The 16,730-nt window shown below is 41.5% G+C and overlaps 1 protein-coding gene across 1 annotated transcript; it reads left to right on the top strand.

The window, feature by feature from the left end:
* The first annotated feature begins 2,106 nt into the window (after nucleotides 1-2,106).
* Nucleotides 2,107-15,340, top strand: EIF4E (eukaryotic translation initiation factor 4E). The gene is made up of 7 exons (XM_054990437.1): nucleotides 2,107-2,153; nucleotides 4,794-4,900; nucleotides 8,217-8,312; nucleotides 8,892-8,955; nucleotides 9,501-9,614; nucleotides 11,628-11,767; nucleotides 14,295-15,340. Exons 1-7 carry the CDS (start codon nucleotides 2,136-2,138, stop codon nucleotides 14,407-14,409), a joined length of 654 nt encoding a protein of 217 aa, XP_054846412.1. The 5' UTR covers nucleotides 2,107-2,135; the 3' UTR covers nucleotides 14,410-15,340.
* The last annotated feature ends 1,390 nt before the right edge of the window (nucleotides 15,341-16,730 follow it).

Raw genomic sequence — 16,730 nt, 5'->3', positions numbered from 1 at the left:
GAGATGTTTCAGGCCCACATGCAAGCAAGGTGCTAGTACTGCATCATCTGCATAGAGTAACAATGGCACATGAGCGGAGCCAAGTTTACTATGCCCACCAACTCTTGCAAAATACAGGGCCAAATTGTTTTAAAAAGGATTCAATAAAGTGGGAGCTAAAATGCAACCCTGTTTGACTCCTTTGTTAGTTGGAATTTTTGGTGTAGATTTACCTGTTAGGGAGCATTTTACTTGACAGGTTGTGGGGGTATATAACTTAATAAGTGAAAGTAACCTCTTGTCAATGTTCATTTTATTTAATTTGTCCCAAAGAAGTAACTCTGCTTAGGAGTGGACTGCAAAAATAGCAAGATTTGGATCCATTCACGCCTTAAAGACCAATTAGATTTCCAGGATATAAGCTTTTGAGAGTCAAACCTCCCTGAAACTCTGAAGAGTATCTTATTTTCTTTTATGAAGCCATTACATTTGGTAGACAGGGAAGCATCCATAAGATGTACTAACTAAAACTCCCCTCACCCTTCTGGATTTTATCTTCCCAGTGTACCCAGGAGAAAATAGAGTTACACCAATTTAGGACAACTGACTTCAATGGTCTTAGAAGAGTAGAACCCTTAGGATGAGGACTGCTAATGGACAATGAAATTCTGGTTGGTTGGCAGAAAGATTATATGATTTGAGTGTAGGAAAGGGTGATATTTAAAAAAGCAAGAATGAACATGGTATTTGTGTAAATGTTACCTGATTTACATAAATGATCCCAGAAATCTAACCAGTTTTTTTAATTTAGATCACAAATTTGCATCCATATACTTTGTTAGTGTTTACTGAAATGTCTGAAATTGACTGTACTGACTCAACAATGTCATCCTCCTTGCATTTTAGTGAGAAAGGTGGTCTATAAATAACAAAAATAAAATAAAGTGCAATGCGGTCCAGCCGGTACTAAACATTTAATGACTTACTTATTGTGAACAGCCAGACTGGCTTACCACGCAATTCTATGAAGAGTAGTCTAAACCAATTGAAATCAATGGGCTGAGACTGGAATAACTCTTCATAGGATAGCTTTAGTAGGGTCATAGATCCAGAGGAGTTAGCCGTGTTAGAGCAGAACCACAAGTGACAAAAGGCACAGATTGGACACTTGTCTGCTTCCCTCAAGTTTTGATGGGAAATGTAGGCATCCTGGTCTCGCAGCTTCGCTCTCTGACTGCTGTCCAATGGACTTTTCAACTGTCACTTGTCCAACATTCCGCCAAGCAGCCTACATTTCCCATCAAAACTTGAGGGAAGCAGACAAGTGTCCAATCTGTGCCTTTTGTCACTTGTGGTTCTGCTCTTAGTCTGTAGTAGCAAAATAGGAAAGATGTTGCATCTGACGAAGAGAACTGTGATTCTCGAAAGCTTATGCTACAGTAAAGTTGGTTAGTCTTAAAGGTGCTACTGGACTCTTTTCTACTTTAGTAGGGTATAGCCGTGCTGGTTTCTAGTAGAACAACAGGATTTGAGTCCAGTGACATCTCTGAAGAAAAGAACTCCGACTCTCGAAAGTTTATAAAGGTCTTTAGCCACTGGATTCAAACCCTGCTCTTGACAGGATCGCACTGTCAGCTGCCCGTCAATCCTCCCTCCTCACCAGATTTTGGCTCTGAGTGGCGGTGACCTGCGGGATGAGGAGGTGCTTGCATCACACATGCTGACAGCCCCATGACAGAAAAGGGGACAGGCGCCCGTCAGGCCAGCGCATCGGCATAGGGAAGCAGCCCTGCGGCTGCTTTTGCAGTGACGGCTTTTGGACGCCAGGGGTCGCTTTCCGTTCTGAGCCGCAACGAATGCCGCCACAGCCTGACATGCCCCCGTCCGCTTCCCCCACGTGACCGTCTCTCCTCTTCAGGGGAGGGCGTGGATCTCGGAAGACTACAATTCCCAGACGCCACTTGCTCTCCCTTCTCCGCCTCAACCGTCCCCTTTCCCCAGCCCGCGCGCACGCGCCCAGCCGCCAAAACGGCCGCCGCCTCCACGTGACGCCCTGCTGGCCAATCGCTTTCGAACCTGAATTGTTCCCCGCCCCTCTCCTTTTTCACCTCTTCCCCTCCCCCTCCGCACTTCTGTGCGATCGGAGGCGATCTAAGATGGCGACGGTGGAACCGGTGAGTGTCCCTCATTCCCGCCGCGTCCCCCTCCCTCCTCCATTTCGCCCGCCAGCAAGACTGAGGGGAGAGCGACAGAAGGGGGAGGTTCTCCGTTCCTGAGAGAAATTGGAAGAAAAAGGCGAGAGGAATCGGTGGTTAAAGAAGAGGGGGCGGCGGCGGCCTGGGAGTGTGGCCGTGTGGCGCGCGCCTACGGAGAGCGAAAGGCGCCGGCGTGAGGGGCGGCTGAAGGGAAGGAAGGAAGGCGGCGGCGGGGAGGGAGGGGCCACCGGGTGGGTTCCGACTGAGGAGGGCGGCCGCCCAGCGGGCGATTGTGGCGTCACCGCCTGCGCTGAGCAGCGAGGGGCGACGAGGAGCGGGGAGAGGGAGACCCCGGCGCCCGAGGAGAGGGTGGCGCGCAAGGCCAAGGACGCCGCTTCTTTCCTTACCCAAAATCTCCATTGTGCCGGCGTGCGAGGCCGGGTCGGGGGAGGACTCTCGCGGTGCCTTCGCCTCCCTCACCCCTCTCGCTTGCTTTGGCCCTGCCAGGCTCGCCGCCCTGGCCTGGTTCCCTTCTCTAGGCTTCCCCTCCTGTTAGCGAGGAGGTGCCCTGGAAAGGGCTTCTGCTTTTTCTACTCGGCCCTCTCTGCCCCTTAAGTCCCCTCCGGTTTAGCGTGTACACAAATTGCAGGTTCTCTCTCACGTGTTCTTCTGAGAGGTGGCCCGCAAGAAGCAGCAGCAAAAATGAACCGTTCCTCCCCGTCTGATCTGAACGTTCGGGATCTCTTTGCTTTTTGACGTGCAAAGCAAAGACACGATTGGCCCTGATTTAGAGTCAGTTCTCACTAAAGCAAGGGCTCTTCACCCTTGCCGCATTTGTGCATTTAAAAAATTTTCTTTTCGGTAGTCTGAATCATTTACAAAACAAGTCAAGATTTCCCCTGACACTGCCAGCATTCCCGACGTGGGTTGAGTGTTGATGTGCATACCCAGAGTTTTTTTGTGGGTGCAGTGAGGGATCATGACAACTTTAATCACCAGAGCCATGTTGCAGTCTGTGGAATGAGAAGAAACCTTGGCTTTAGGCCAGGTGGTCCTGTAGTTTGGCCCTGATACTGCATATTTAACTCCTGACTTGGAATAGAAACATTTAATTATATGTACCAAAGGACTGTGGATTGCTTGGGTGTAGCAACTGTTCAGTATGAACCTCTGCAGGAAAATGCTGCTTTCTATTTGTATTGGGCTTTTCAAAAATAGGCATAGTTTTAAAGAGCATTATTTTTCTTAGCCCTCATTCATTTCTGTGTAGTATAAATTACTTCAGAAGTGTCTCAGAAATAGAATAGCTATGGAACAATCCATAGATTCTACCACCCACAGTCTTAAGTGCTCTGTTTGATTTGGAAGCACCAATCCTGACAGTTCTCAGTGTTAAGAAGCCTCTTGTTTTTCTAGCTTTCATCAACTTCAAAATCAAGTGCAGGTGTGTGTGTGGGGGGGGGGGGTTGGTGTGTTAAAGTACTAGATTTTATGTGCTGTTAGTCGCCGTGATTGGAAATCTTTTTGAGCTACGTAGTGCAATGGTAAGTATTTAGTTTTTTAAGGATTTACATCCGGTAGAACATAACATAATTTGTTTCCTTGAGACAGAGATGGTGCTTGATAATATTTATTCTATACAATGGTGTAGTTTGTTAAAATGTTAGGACTTACTCTGAATAGTAGATTCTTCCATTGATATGTGCTTGTGCTAAGCATCCGAAAGAATCAGAAATGTGTGAGATTGGGGAAAGGGTAGAAAATTTGTCCAGTTCTACTAAGACCAATTTCAGATGATGATGGTTACATTAAAATTTCCCCCTCACAGTACTTAATGCAGTATACATTTTTTTAAGTTCAATGAGATTGTTGGGAAAGTAGTTTTAGCTGTTTGTTCTGAAAGTTGCTTTGCCATACCACCTGGGTAAATATGACACATTGACTTCTCTTTCTTGGTGTTCAACTATTCTGTGCCAACTTTAATTTCAGGACGAGTTGTTACATTGGCATCTGAGAGATGCCAAGTGGCATGCCTGAAGACTTTGTGATGTAGATTGTTCAAAGGAGACTATAAGGAATAGTATGACGGGAAGATCAGAGTTGTTCATTATAACTAAGCATGTAGGTGATACAACTGAAAGTTCCTGTGTCATAAATATTTGGGTTGTTTCATATTTACCATCCTTTGAGTTAGGAGGCTGATGCTTAACTACTAGTGCTGAATTGTAACCTGTTGTAGAAAGCCAAAAATCGTTTTTTTGTTATTAGCTTTGTTTCTCTTAAAACATCTTTACAGAGCTTCATGTCTAAGATCAAGATATTGGGCTGTGTTTATGTTCCCTCAAAGCACTTTTTCAGTATTGGAAATCATGTGCTGCATGTTACGATACTCTCTTGAAGAAAGGGAAAGAAGAGGTTATCTTGCCTGTGTTGTTGTTCACATGGAGCCATTTTAATGCTGAATGTTGCAAAAATATCAGTAATCCTATGATTACATTCCTATTGTTAGGATCCATAAGTATTCGTGATCATATATCTGGACACCAAATCTTGCAAACAGAAAATGTGTTTCATGCACTTGTAAAGATGCAAGTTAAATCACTTCTTATATTTGAATAGGAAACCCCTTCTAACCCTCAGACTTCAGAAGAAGAGAAAACTGAGACACCAGCAAGTCAGGAGGTAGTCAGCCCTGAACCATACATCAAGCATCCATTACAAAACAGGTGAGGCATGTTCTTTCAACCAATATAATAGCATGTTACAACAGGGCTGTGTTAAATTAATGGAAGTATGTGTAAAAGTTTCTGTGTGGAAATGATTTTGAAAAGTACTACAGTTTTTAAACAAAAGGCAAAAACTTAAGAATAAAAGTCTATTCCTCATCCATTTTATACTGAAATATGATTAGTCTGTCAAAGTAATATAGAAAAAGGCGTAACACAGGGATTGGTGTAATTTCAGATGAATCAAATGTAGCAATCTCTGCGTCAAACACTGAGATCCTTCTAGTTTTGCCATAGCTAGGCCACACAGATGAGATCATAAAGCATACTCATTTTGTAGGTGGGAACTGGTTTGGGTTGCATACTCATTTGGTATGTACTTTCATTCTAATGTTGGTATGTATCATTAGGTTGGCACTTTGAATTCTTGTATTATCACATGATACAGTTCTTTTTCAGGCAGGAGCAATTTGTTCCACTAGTATTCTATGCTGAATAGCTGCCATTCTGCATCATACAGCGCCTGGTATGCTGTGCCTTTCCCGAAAGGTTTCAGTGGATCTTGGCCTCTTCCCTGCATGTTGTTTTTGAGCCTTGCAGGAAATTTCTAACCTCTCTTGAGCAATCTTACAATGTTTGTGGCTGCATTTAGTAATATTACTGATGTTTTTAGTTTGGGAACAGCTATGCCTGACCTTAAGATAAATTTCAGACTGCTCAAGAGGTAGAGTTTTCTTTAAGGTCAAGACATTGGTGAACTCTTAAGCAGTACTTTGATGATTAAGGAAATAGTCAAAAGTTACCCAATTCGACTTTTTTAGAACCTTATAGCTGGATGGGGTTTACATAAGAGCCCGGCTGGCTTAGCTCAAGAGTCCAGCTAGTTTAATGTTCTGTTTTCAAGAGTGGGTAGCCAAATGCTTCCAGAAAGCTACAAGGGGAGCATAAAATATTAGTGCTCCGCTGTTCTCTCTCCCCACCTCCCGCATTTGGAGCTAAGCTGCTTCTTAACATTACATAGCTTATTAATAAATCCACATAATGCATTTTTGTCAGTCATGTACACAACCTCTAAAGAGTAAAATGTGTTGGTAGAGTTTTACATTCCTTGTAGAATGAACCCTTTCTTAGAATTATCAGAATTGTAGCTGCATTAATTTTAAAAATGCATTAGTTACGTGATTATCCCATAACAAAGTTTATAAGTAAAGGTAAAGAAAGGCACACCAATTTTTCACATTGGATTAAATGTCTTTTTACTTGCACTATTTTTTAGGAAATAAAAACCATGCAGCAATGTTTAAGTTCACTTACGCAGCATTTGAAACGGTGGATGTTGAGTCATGCTTTGAAAGCTAAGATCTTGCTGATTGGCAGTTTAGTTTAGTTTATTCGGTATTTAACCCGCCTTCCCCACAAGTGGGCTCAGGACAGGGTACAACAATCATAAAATACAATTGCATCACAAATTTTACAATAAAATTCAAAAATTAAAATCATATATATACAAAAACCTCAGATGGTTGGCTACACATTCCTGCCCCCAGCATACAAAGAGGAGGTAGACAGACAGACAAGCTGTACTCAAATACCGGAGACTGGTGGGAGGTTCAATGATGGTCCTAATGCTGGCCTCAACCGTAAGCCTGGCAGAACATCTCTGTCTTGCAGGCCCGCCGAAATGATACAAGATCCTGGCGGACCTGGGTGTCCTCAGACACAGAGTTCCACCAGGTTGAGGCCAGGACCGAAAAGGCCCTGGCCCTGGTTGAGGCCAAACGAGCCTCCCTAGGGCTAGGGGTCACCAGTAAGCTCTTCCATGCTGAATGAAGCACTCTCTGGGGCACGTACTGGGAGAGACGGTCCCTCAGGTATGCTGGTCCCAGTCCATTTAGGGCTTTAAAGGTTAAAACCAACACCTTGAAACGGATCCGGAATTCCGTGGGGAGCCAGTGAAGCTGCTGTAAAATTGGTGCAATATGTGTCCTGAAAGAAACACCCATCAAGACACAAGCAGCAGCGTTCTGGACCCGCTGTAGTTTCTGGGTCAGACCCAAGGGAAGCCCTGTGTAGAGTGAGTTACAGTAGTCCAGCCTGGAGGTGACCGTTGCATGGATCACTGTCGTTAGGTCCTGGCCTGAGAGATAGTGGGCAAGTTGCCTGGCTTGCCACAGATGGAAAAAAGCAGTCCGGGCGACAGACGCGACTTGGGCCCCCATAGACAGGGAGGAATCCAAGATCATGCCAAGACTCCTAACCAATGAGACAGGCTCCATCGTGGCCCCCCCCGCCAAAGGCTGGGAGATGGAACCTCGGATCCGACAGCCAACAACCCAAGTACAGGACCTCCCATCTTCGGGGTTGTGGGACAAGGGCTGAATACAGCTCCCCAGACAACTGATGGCCTGATGGTTTAAAAACCCTCTATGCTCACAGCCCTGGCTACTGGATTGGAGAAGTAAATCCCATGCACATCATCTAGTTGTATACAGATAAATCCATATAGGAATATGTGGTAGAAGCCTGCTTTCCTTCTCGGAATATGTGGTAGAAGCCTGCTTTCCTTCTCTCAGTACACCTGGCTGGAGCAGGGCATCAAGGACATGTGACAGAGATTAGTCTTTAGATATATTTTACTGGAAGTTTTCTAAAAGGAGGTTGAATGTGAAATTATATTTATAATGTGTGTATCTTAGGCAAGCGGTCATTATATCTAAATTTAAATAGTGGGATTTCTCAGCTTTCTTTTCTTGTTACTGTTTGTGTCCAGAGCCTTACAGTGCAATCCTGTGCAGTTACTCCAGTCTAAACATATTAACTCTTAATTTACAAATTCAAGAATTTTTAGGCTGCTTATCTCCCCTGAGGGACACAAAGAGCCTTATAAAAAAGAAGTTTCAGATTACATCCATAAACCCCCCAAAGCAAACCTTGGCTGTCCTGGGTCTCCCAAGCAGACTACTACAGGTCCCAGGGTGAGAGTCCTTTGACCGATACCTCTAGCCTTGCCCAGGCTAAATACCTGTAGGAAGAAGAGGAAAAGGGTCAGTCAAAATAGAATGCTGCCAGCAAGCCAACCAAATCCTTTCACTTTCCCTCTCAGCTGCCAGGAGATTACACTCTGCAACTTGACCAGGTTTGCAATATGAACTAAAAATTGTCAATGTTCTCTGCTGCCTTAATTTGTCATTTTGTTCTCCAGTCTTAATTGTGTGCTCTGTGGTCAGACTGGATTTTCCTTTATTTCTTGATTTACTCCAACCCCTTAATTACATGCAGTGTATTACGCTCTAATGTAAAATCAATATATTTTCAGGTGGGCTCTCTGGTTCTTCAAAAATGATAAAAGTAAAACCTGGCAAGCAAATCTTCGTCTGATCTCAAAATTTGATACTGTGGAAGATTTTTGGGCGTAAGTAATGCTTGCAGTGCTCATCTCATTAATTCCTGCGCTGTACCTTTATCATTTAGATTTTTTATCATGCCCCTAATCAGAAGAGCCCCTGGGGGGGGAGCACATGCGCCCCCCACATCTCCATTTTATCCTCATAATGACCCAGTGAGGTAGCATCGTGTAGACTCAGTAACAGCCAACGGTCACCAGGTGAGCTTCTTAGTAGGGTGGGGTTTAAAACTTTTTAAAAATAGATCTAAGAAAGGAACAATTGGGGGTGAGGTGAAAATTGTCCCTGTGGGAATTTTTAATAAAAAGTAGTTGATTTGGAACCTATTCTTGTACCTACTAGTACATTCAGCTGCCACTGGCAGTCAGCTTTGGAAGCTATGCAGTTATGTGGTGGGGTGTATTAACAATTATGCTGTAATGTACGGAATAATGGAAACGTTTATTGGATTACCTTATGCTATGAGACTAAAAGGCTTGATGAGAAAAAGTTCCTGATGTTATTGAAAGGTTATTAAATTGATGGCTGGATTTTTCATGTTTTTGTGTGTTTCATTGTCTTGATTGTTGTTTGTTTTTCTAAAATAGGTTATACAACCATATCCAGCTCTCTAGTAACTTAATGCCTGGTTGTGACTACTCACTTTTTAAGGTATGCAGAGTAAATGTCTTTTGAAGTCAGGTTTAGTCTACTAGTTTATTAAAAAAAGAGCTTTGTTTCTATAGTCTTCCCATCTGAAAAGGTCTCTTAGTGCAGCTTGCAGACCTCAGAATCCTACCTCTTCTAAAACTAACATTGTACTGTAGAATTTCTACATAAGTATGACAATAAAGAATCATAGCCTAGAATTGATAAAAGTAGAGACCAAACACAAGTCCCTCACCAGCCACTCAACTTCAGAGTTAGTCCTCCTAGTCTGCTTGATGTGTTGCCACGCTTTCTCTGTCTTTCAAGTCAATGCTATCCACAAAATACATAAATTAATGCTCTAGTCAGTCTCCTAGACTTTTCCAGGATTGGGAAAGGTTTTTCCATATTTTCTTTTGTGTGTTGCTAAGAAAGCAGTGTTCAGTCACACATGTGAGTAATGTCTTAATATCATGAGGTGGGTTTTAAATAGCATTTGTAAAACTAAATGTTACTGGGTTGCATGTGACAGATTTCAGTGTTTGATAATCAAACTGGATTTTTTTTAGGATGGTATTGAGCCCATGTGGGAAGATGAGAAGAATAAACGAGGAGGACGATGGCTAATTACATTAAACAAACAGCAGAGGCGGAGTGACCTTGATCGCTTCTGGCTAGAGACAGTAAGTTTTATGGCATTAGTTGTGGTCGTACGAGATTCCTAAAGGAAGGACGCATGTAGAGGACCCGACAGTTGCTTCTTAAATTTGATTGAAGCGGTGTGAGTAGAAATGTTGACTAGGATAATTGATAAGGTTGCTCTGTGACTTTCTTCCCCCTAACTTGAACATCTCCCTGAAAAAGAAGAGCTGAGAGTTATGAAAATGATGGCAATTACAGTGCAAATGGTATAGCGTGCCAGAGCTGGTGGTCATACATACCATAGCATTAGCAGGCATATGAGGCAGTCACAGTGGTGATAAAGATATCATTCTTCTCTGCTACCAATGTATCAGCAGAATTGCATGTAGCTAAGGTGTTCTTGTTGCTGAAAAAATGTGTGTATCCAAGAGGATCCTGCAGAGAACAAGGCACCTACAGCTTGTAGCAATTTTGTTTAACATTTGTCTAGTAAAATCACTCAAATCCAGGGTGACATGGTTTTGATAGTTGTAACAATCTAGAGTGAGGTGTTGGAAGCAACTGCTATTTATGTTTGCTTGTATTACTTTAGCCTTATTTCTCCTGGGAAAGTCAACAGTGTGCCTGTGAACACTGAAAGCCATCTCATGCTGTTTAGAGCCCCGTCTTGTCTGGTTAAAGCCTAGTGGTTGATAGAGGTTTGGATCTAACCGAACGTCAGCAGAAGACAAGTGGATTTTTCCTACACTTCCTCCCACCCTCAGTTTTTAACTACCAGAAAATTATCTCTTGACCCATACAAACAGCAAGCCACACAGCAAATGGTTTCCTTCATCAAGCTCATCTTTCACCAATAGAAGAAGGAGGGGACAATTTGGCTTGCTTCCCTCCTCCTTACTGCAGCCCCTTGAACCATGTGGCTTTTATCTGTGGATCTCACAACTCCAAGAATCATCTTATGGGGAGTTGAAAGGGTCCAGTGTGAGGAGGGAAGCACAAGGATAATCTGTACCTGCTAGCACCTTTTGCTAATGGTTGGATGCAGGCCATTCATAAACATCATAAACATAAAGCTTTTTTCTTTATTAAACGAGGTAGTCATCAGTCTATTCCTTGGGAAAAAAACTGTTTTAGGCAAAGATTATTTAGCTAGTTTTAAACTCTTCTCAAATCTTTCTGTTCTAAGGAAGGTAATTGATTGTGGTGGCAGAAGAACTGTCAGTGTATCTGGGTGTGATATCCTTCCAACCATTTTGGTTAGCCTTACAACCTGGTCATTGCAGTGAGATGGCCTTAGTGGCTCTGTTTGATACTATCCTCTGGAAATATGGGATTGTCATAACCCAATATTCAGCTCTATATTTTGCTAACTAAGCATTCAGTAGCAACTATCTCCTTTCTAAATCAGTGATTGGAGGGTGTGGCTGAGTGGAAGAGTTAAATGGTCTGGATTGAATCCAGCTGAAGAGAATGCTGGTAGGGAAATCTCAAGATGGGGGTCATCCTTTCTGTGATAGATGGGGTGGCAATCTCCATGTCTGATCAGGTAAAGAGCTGTGAAATTCTACTGAACCTTGTTTTGCTCCTAGTTAGATGGGTGTTGATAACAAAGAGCGCCTTTAGCAGCTTAACGTTTTGTCGACATTTTCTGAGAAATCACGATTTTGCATCGTTAAGATTGCCTAGTTACAATACTTGAAGTTGTTTGCTTTCTTGTGAACGGGTTTGATCCACCCACAGTGAATCTTTGTTTAATACATTTTCAAAAACGGAAAGAATAAGTAATTTACAAGTCATGATCCTAACTTAGACCTGGAATTGAGGTGTTAGAATTTGCATTGCTGTGGTAATGATGTTTGGGATGTTTCTGTGGTGGTGGTGTGCCCCATCACTTCCACATAGATGACAACATAATGGATCAGCTCCAGCACAAGTGACAGGTTGTATGGAGGCATCACTTGTTCTTCCTATTGCTGTTGGTTCCTACTATTTACATCCTTAAATAAGTGCTGTTTGGACTATTTGTTTTTTTAATGCTCTCTTTATTTTTATAGCTGCTGTGCCTTATTGGAGAATCCTTTGATGATTACAGTGATGATGTATGTGGAGCTGTTGTTAATGTTAGAGCCAAGGGAGATAAAATAGCAATATGGACTACTGAATGTGAAAACAGGGATGCTGTTACACATATAGGGTAAGCTACGATTTCTTCATTTAAAGATGCAGAGAAGTTAGCCGTGTTAGTCTGTGGTAGCAAAATCAAAAAGAGTCCAGTAGCACCTTTAAGACTAACCAATTTTATTTTAGCATAAGCTTTCGAGAATCAAGAGAACTTGATTCTCGAAAGCTTATGCTAAAATAAAATTGGTTAGTCTTAAAGGTGCTACTGGACTCTTTTTGATTTCATTTAAAGAGATTCTGTAATTTGGAAGATTTTCTAAGATGGTTGCCAAGTTAAGTCAGATCTGTATCTTTTGAGGGAAAGTGAAATAATGATTTATTGATGTAGCATGACCACAAATTCTTATGCATGCTTTCATAAAACAGTATTTTTCTACAACTATGTGAAAGAAAAGTCCAAACCCGGGGGGGGGGGGAATCACCTACACTGAAGGACAAAAATTCATACACTCCCTTCAGCGAATTTGAGCTGAAACTGATAGTATCTCTCATAATAAAGTTTTATCTGGGCAGTTGTGAAAGATTAGAGGCTGCCAGAAATGAACGGCATTATATACAGTTCGGATTCAGACTCAGGTTTTTGCAGGTGCAGTGATTTTCGCTCACAGAGCACAATTTTCCTGCCTAATCTAATCTAGACTAAACAGGGATTAGTCCCAGAAGTTAAAACTAGTTATTATTCTGTTAAAGTGGAATAGTAGTGTAATGTAGTGCCTGGTCAAATATAATATTTTATGCTATATTCTAAGGTAGTCTGGAATTGGCTACTTTAGACTGGAATTGGCAGCTACAAACAGGGAACCAATGAGAACTCACAGGGAAATCCCGTTCGTTCCTTCCCTACTAGTTCCTATGACCTCTGCTGTGATAAGCCCCCCCCCCTCCAAGTGATGGAGGGGTATGGGCTTCAGCCGGAATGCACATCACACATGCCTTCTGCTCTAAGCCTCCTCTGCCACCACCAGTGAGGTTATGAGGGTGAGAGTCTATGGAAAGCATGTCTGTGGCAACTTGTAAGATCACATTGAGCATTTTGAGTTGAGTGCATTGGTTTCAGGGGGACATAATCCCTACCCCCTTTTTTTAAAAAAGTTAAGGGTTTTTCACACTTCCTAGTTCCCCTAGGTTTACAGAAAAATCACTCCTTTCTCTTCCTGGCTCCATTAAGTGAAATTTTAGATCTGCACTCTGGGCCAAGTTTGGAATCAAATGTGTAGATTTACGGTGTGTCAGAATAGGATGCTATTTTAAATGGCAATGGAGAACTGCTAATACTGTTCCCTCCTGGTCATCATATAACTGAACCATTCCTTTGGAGCAGTGTATTAAGAACTTGTGCTTCACAAGTTGCATTACCAGTGTGCAAGCAGCACACTTCACTGGCACTGCTTCCTGAAATCTACTTAAATGAATACATTGTCTTTACAGTATTTTTATGAAAGTTGCTTTTAAGTTAACAGTGGTGATTATGATATAATATGGTTTGTTCAGTGCATTTGTATGCCACCTTTCAGCCATTCAAAGCCAAGGCAGCTAACAAATCAGAATTTTAGAATCATAAAATCAAAACTGATTAAGTAGTAGTTAAATGCCCTGACCTAGATGGCCCGAGCTTGCCCAGTCTTGTCAGATCTTGGAAGCTAAATAGGGTTGACCATAGTTAGTACTTGGATGGGAGACCACTAGGAAAGACCAGTGTTGCTGTGCAAAGGCAAGCAGTTGCAAACCACCTCTGATGACTCTTGCCTTGAAAACCTTGCAGGGTTGCCATAAGTCAGCTGCAGCTTGATAGCACTTTCCACCACCACCAGCATAAATATATAAAAACAGTCAAGGCTGACAGAGAAACAGTAAACACTGCCCCCTTGCCTGATTGAGGTCAAAGACCTTGCAGAACTGAATTGTTTTCAACTTGCTGTGAAAGCCTGGAGGAGCAGCGGCAATCACACCACCAGAAGAAGGAAACACATCATGGAGCTGGCCACCAAGAGATTCTTTTGTGGGTCCCAGTTAGTAACATCTCAGGTTAAGGTTGGCTCCTGCACAAAAGAAACATCCATTGATCTTGGAACTTGGGGAAGTTGATCTGGGTGATGACATTCTGTTTGTGGTGGCTTGCAGATGATAGCAAGTTCCGAGGAGATAACCCTAAGAATAAAACAGCCGTCTCCCTGTGATTCTGTAGTGGTGAAATGAAGAGCTGTTAGATTTGGCTGCTGATAACTTTGGTTATCATGTGAATGATTGTGCAGTTATGATAATTCTTAAACTGAAATGGAGCATGTGAAAATGTGTTCTTTTAGAAACTCCTTTCGCTTTGTAACATTTTGTGTACTAAGTTGATCTTTGTTTTCTGCTCCTATCTAGAGAGGTTTATTTAATTGTCATTCCAACAGTCAGTTTACAGTCCATGAGGTTTTATATGAAAAAGATGATAGATGAGCCTAATTTCATGCTTTATATATAAATGGTGAGGCTGAAAGCACTGTTGCTGTATTCTTCCTACTTAAAGTGTTGTGTTAATGTTTTTCCTCCTTTAGGAGAGTATACAAGGAAAGGTTAGGACTTCCTCCAAAGATAGTGATTGGTTATCAGTCCCATGCTGACACAGCTACTAAGAGCGGCTCCACCACTAAAAATAGGTTTGTTGTTTAAGAAGACACCTTCTGAGTATTTCATAGGAGACTGCGTCAAGCAATCGAGATTTGGGAGCTGAACCAAAGCCTCTATAAAAGCAGAGTGGACTGCATTTAAATCTGGTTTCCATCTAAATGTTGCTAAATTTGTGAAAAGTCTCATTTGCTTTTGTCTTGTACTTCTGTGTTCATTTTTTCCTCCATTTTTGGCTGAAGTAACCTTTAACCGATCAAAGAATTTCAGTACACACAGCCCCTGAATCCGTAAAGGTCTCCCTAGCCCACTCTGTGATGCTTCTTAGGAAAGTAACTATTGTGAAAAGTATCCCGAAAACAGTGCCATTTCTACAGGGGAAAAAACTACTACTTTTTTCACCTTTGCATTATATGCAATAATGTGTTTTTGCTGGTTTGGAAGAAGAGTATGATGCATACATTTTTTTTTCTAGCAAATCTTTCTTTATACAGCATGGTCATTGCTGTAACTGATGCTGATGGCTGCTAGATTTAATTTATTTGTTTCCCTCTTTAATAACATTAGTGATAATCTGATTTCAGTTCTTGCTCATGTAACATTGGTGAAGGATCTGGGAATATGAAAAAGATTTAATAAACATTAATTTTGTGCATTCTTTGGTAATTATTTTTGTAACATCAAAAGCTTTGCTACAAATTTCATGCATTTCAGTCAAATCAGTGATATGTTTGTGTGATTTCCTGAACATAATTGTGGATTTTTTAAAATGTAACACCATAATTACATTCCTTACTAGAAATAATATTCTTGTTTTTTGTATCTTATGCTGTATTTTAACACTTTGTATTCCTTAGGTTATATTTTGCTTTGGTTTAAGAACGGCTCAAATAGAAAAGCAGTCCCATTCATATTAAGACAGTGTACAAAACTGTAAATAAAATGTGTACAGTGAATTGCCTTTTAGACAAGTAAATTTGTCCTTTTATTTCATTATTCTGAAGTATTTCATACTACATCTGACAAAATGGTCTATGGCTTCTGTTGTAATATATCATCAACCAAGAGAGACTGAGACTTAAGCTATAGTGTAATTCAAATTATACTTAGTATTAATAAACCTTAGGTAGCTTTATATGCATTGCTGTGGCTATGTCTTCAAAAGATGTTCATTTAACTGTTCAGTAACTTACATTGCAACCACTCTAGTACCCTCTGATTGAATGGAATAGCTGAACGTTATATATCCCAGCAAATGCAGAAGAGAGAATGAATCTGGAGCTACTAAAAACAGCATCTGAGAAAACGTGCTAATATAGATTTACGTTGCACAGCCACAGGGAAAAATGACTCTTTGACCATGTCAGTGGCTGTTGGGAGAGTTGAGGATTAACTTCAACAGTCACTTGTGGTGATACTCAAGAATCAGTTCACTTGTCCATTTCCATCATATTTGGACAGTGTGGTCCTTTTTACAGCTAGTGAGTCCTTAAAGTGAACAGAAGGTATAAAAATATTGTTTAGCTGGCCCAAATCTACAAGTGATAATGATTAGGGTGAAGATAAATGTTATGTCTCTGTGACTTCAGCTATAGAAATTGAAATCCCCCCCCCCCCGGCAGATATCTAATATTGGGGATCCCTTTCTTTCCTTCTTTCTTTGGGGGGGGAGGGGTTTTTTGGCTCTTGCAGAATATCCAACCTGAATCCACTCCAATAGCTTTTTGTATTAAGAACTGATAGTGTATTCTTGCAGTTAATCCTCATCCATCCCCTGGTAATAAATGGAATAGCTCTTGTATTAAAGTAAATGTGGTCTGTACTAATGTCTAATTATATTTGAGATGCAGTGACTCAGATTGTAGCTGAACTCTGTTGTCAGCTAGATTGAAATATTTTAAGATATGAGAGATGCTGTCCTTGGGCACACTTGTTTAGGGCAATCTGATTTCATGGAACATGATGAAGCAACTAGATCACGCTGTTACCTATGTACCTCATCTGAAGTGTTCGTTGGTTGAACTCTGGTGAAAACTGGCACCCCAAATTTAATTACAGTGTTATTTCCTTTGTTTTACTATTGATACTTGCAGTTCTGCTTTTCATTTCAAGAAGAGGACTTCCGTGGGTACAAGTTTGAACTTCTTGGTAACATTGCTCTGTGTTTAAGGTGTTGGTGTAAGATGGTTGATTTTGAGTCACTGTGCAGTACCAATTTACGAGATAATCCAAATTTAACTATATTTTACCCTCTCTGACAGATGCTTGCAGGCAACTTTTTATGGACCACAACCAAAATATTAAAGAGTAATGACACTTGTGTAGAGATAAAAATGCTACTCCTTGTAAATTTGCCTCTGCTCTAG

Source organism: Eublepharis macularius, chromosome 10, assembly GCF_028583425.1.
Source record: "Eublepharis macularius isolate TG4126 chromosome 10, MPM_Emac_v1.0, whole genome shotgun sequence".
NCBI classification, from domain to species: Eukaryota; Metazoa; Chordata; class Lepidosauria; order Squamata; family Eublepharidae; genus Eublepharis; species Eublepharis macularius.
The sequence above is the reverse complement of the archived record's forward strand: the minus strand, read 5'-3'. Positions and strand labels throughout refer to the sequence as shown.

What these genes read in the sequence shown, in the direction of transcription:
- EIF4E (XM_054990437.1), top strand. An exon ending in ATCGCTTCTGGCTAGAGACA is followed by an intron (nt 9,615 to 11,627) that starts GTAAGTTTTATG and finishes TTATTTTTATAG; the next exon opens with CTGCTGTGCCTTATTGGAGA. An exon ending in GATGCTGTTACACATATAGG is followed by an intron (nt 11,768 to 14,294) that starts GTAAGCTACGAT and finishes TTCCTCCTTTAG; the next exon opens with GAGAGTATACAAGGAAAGGT.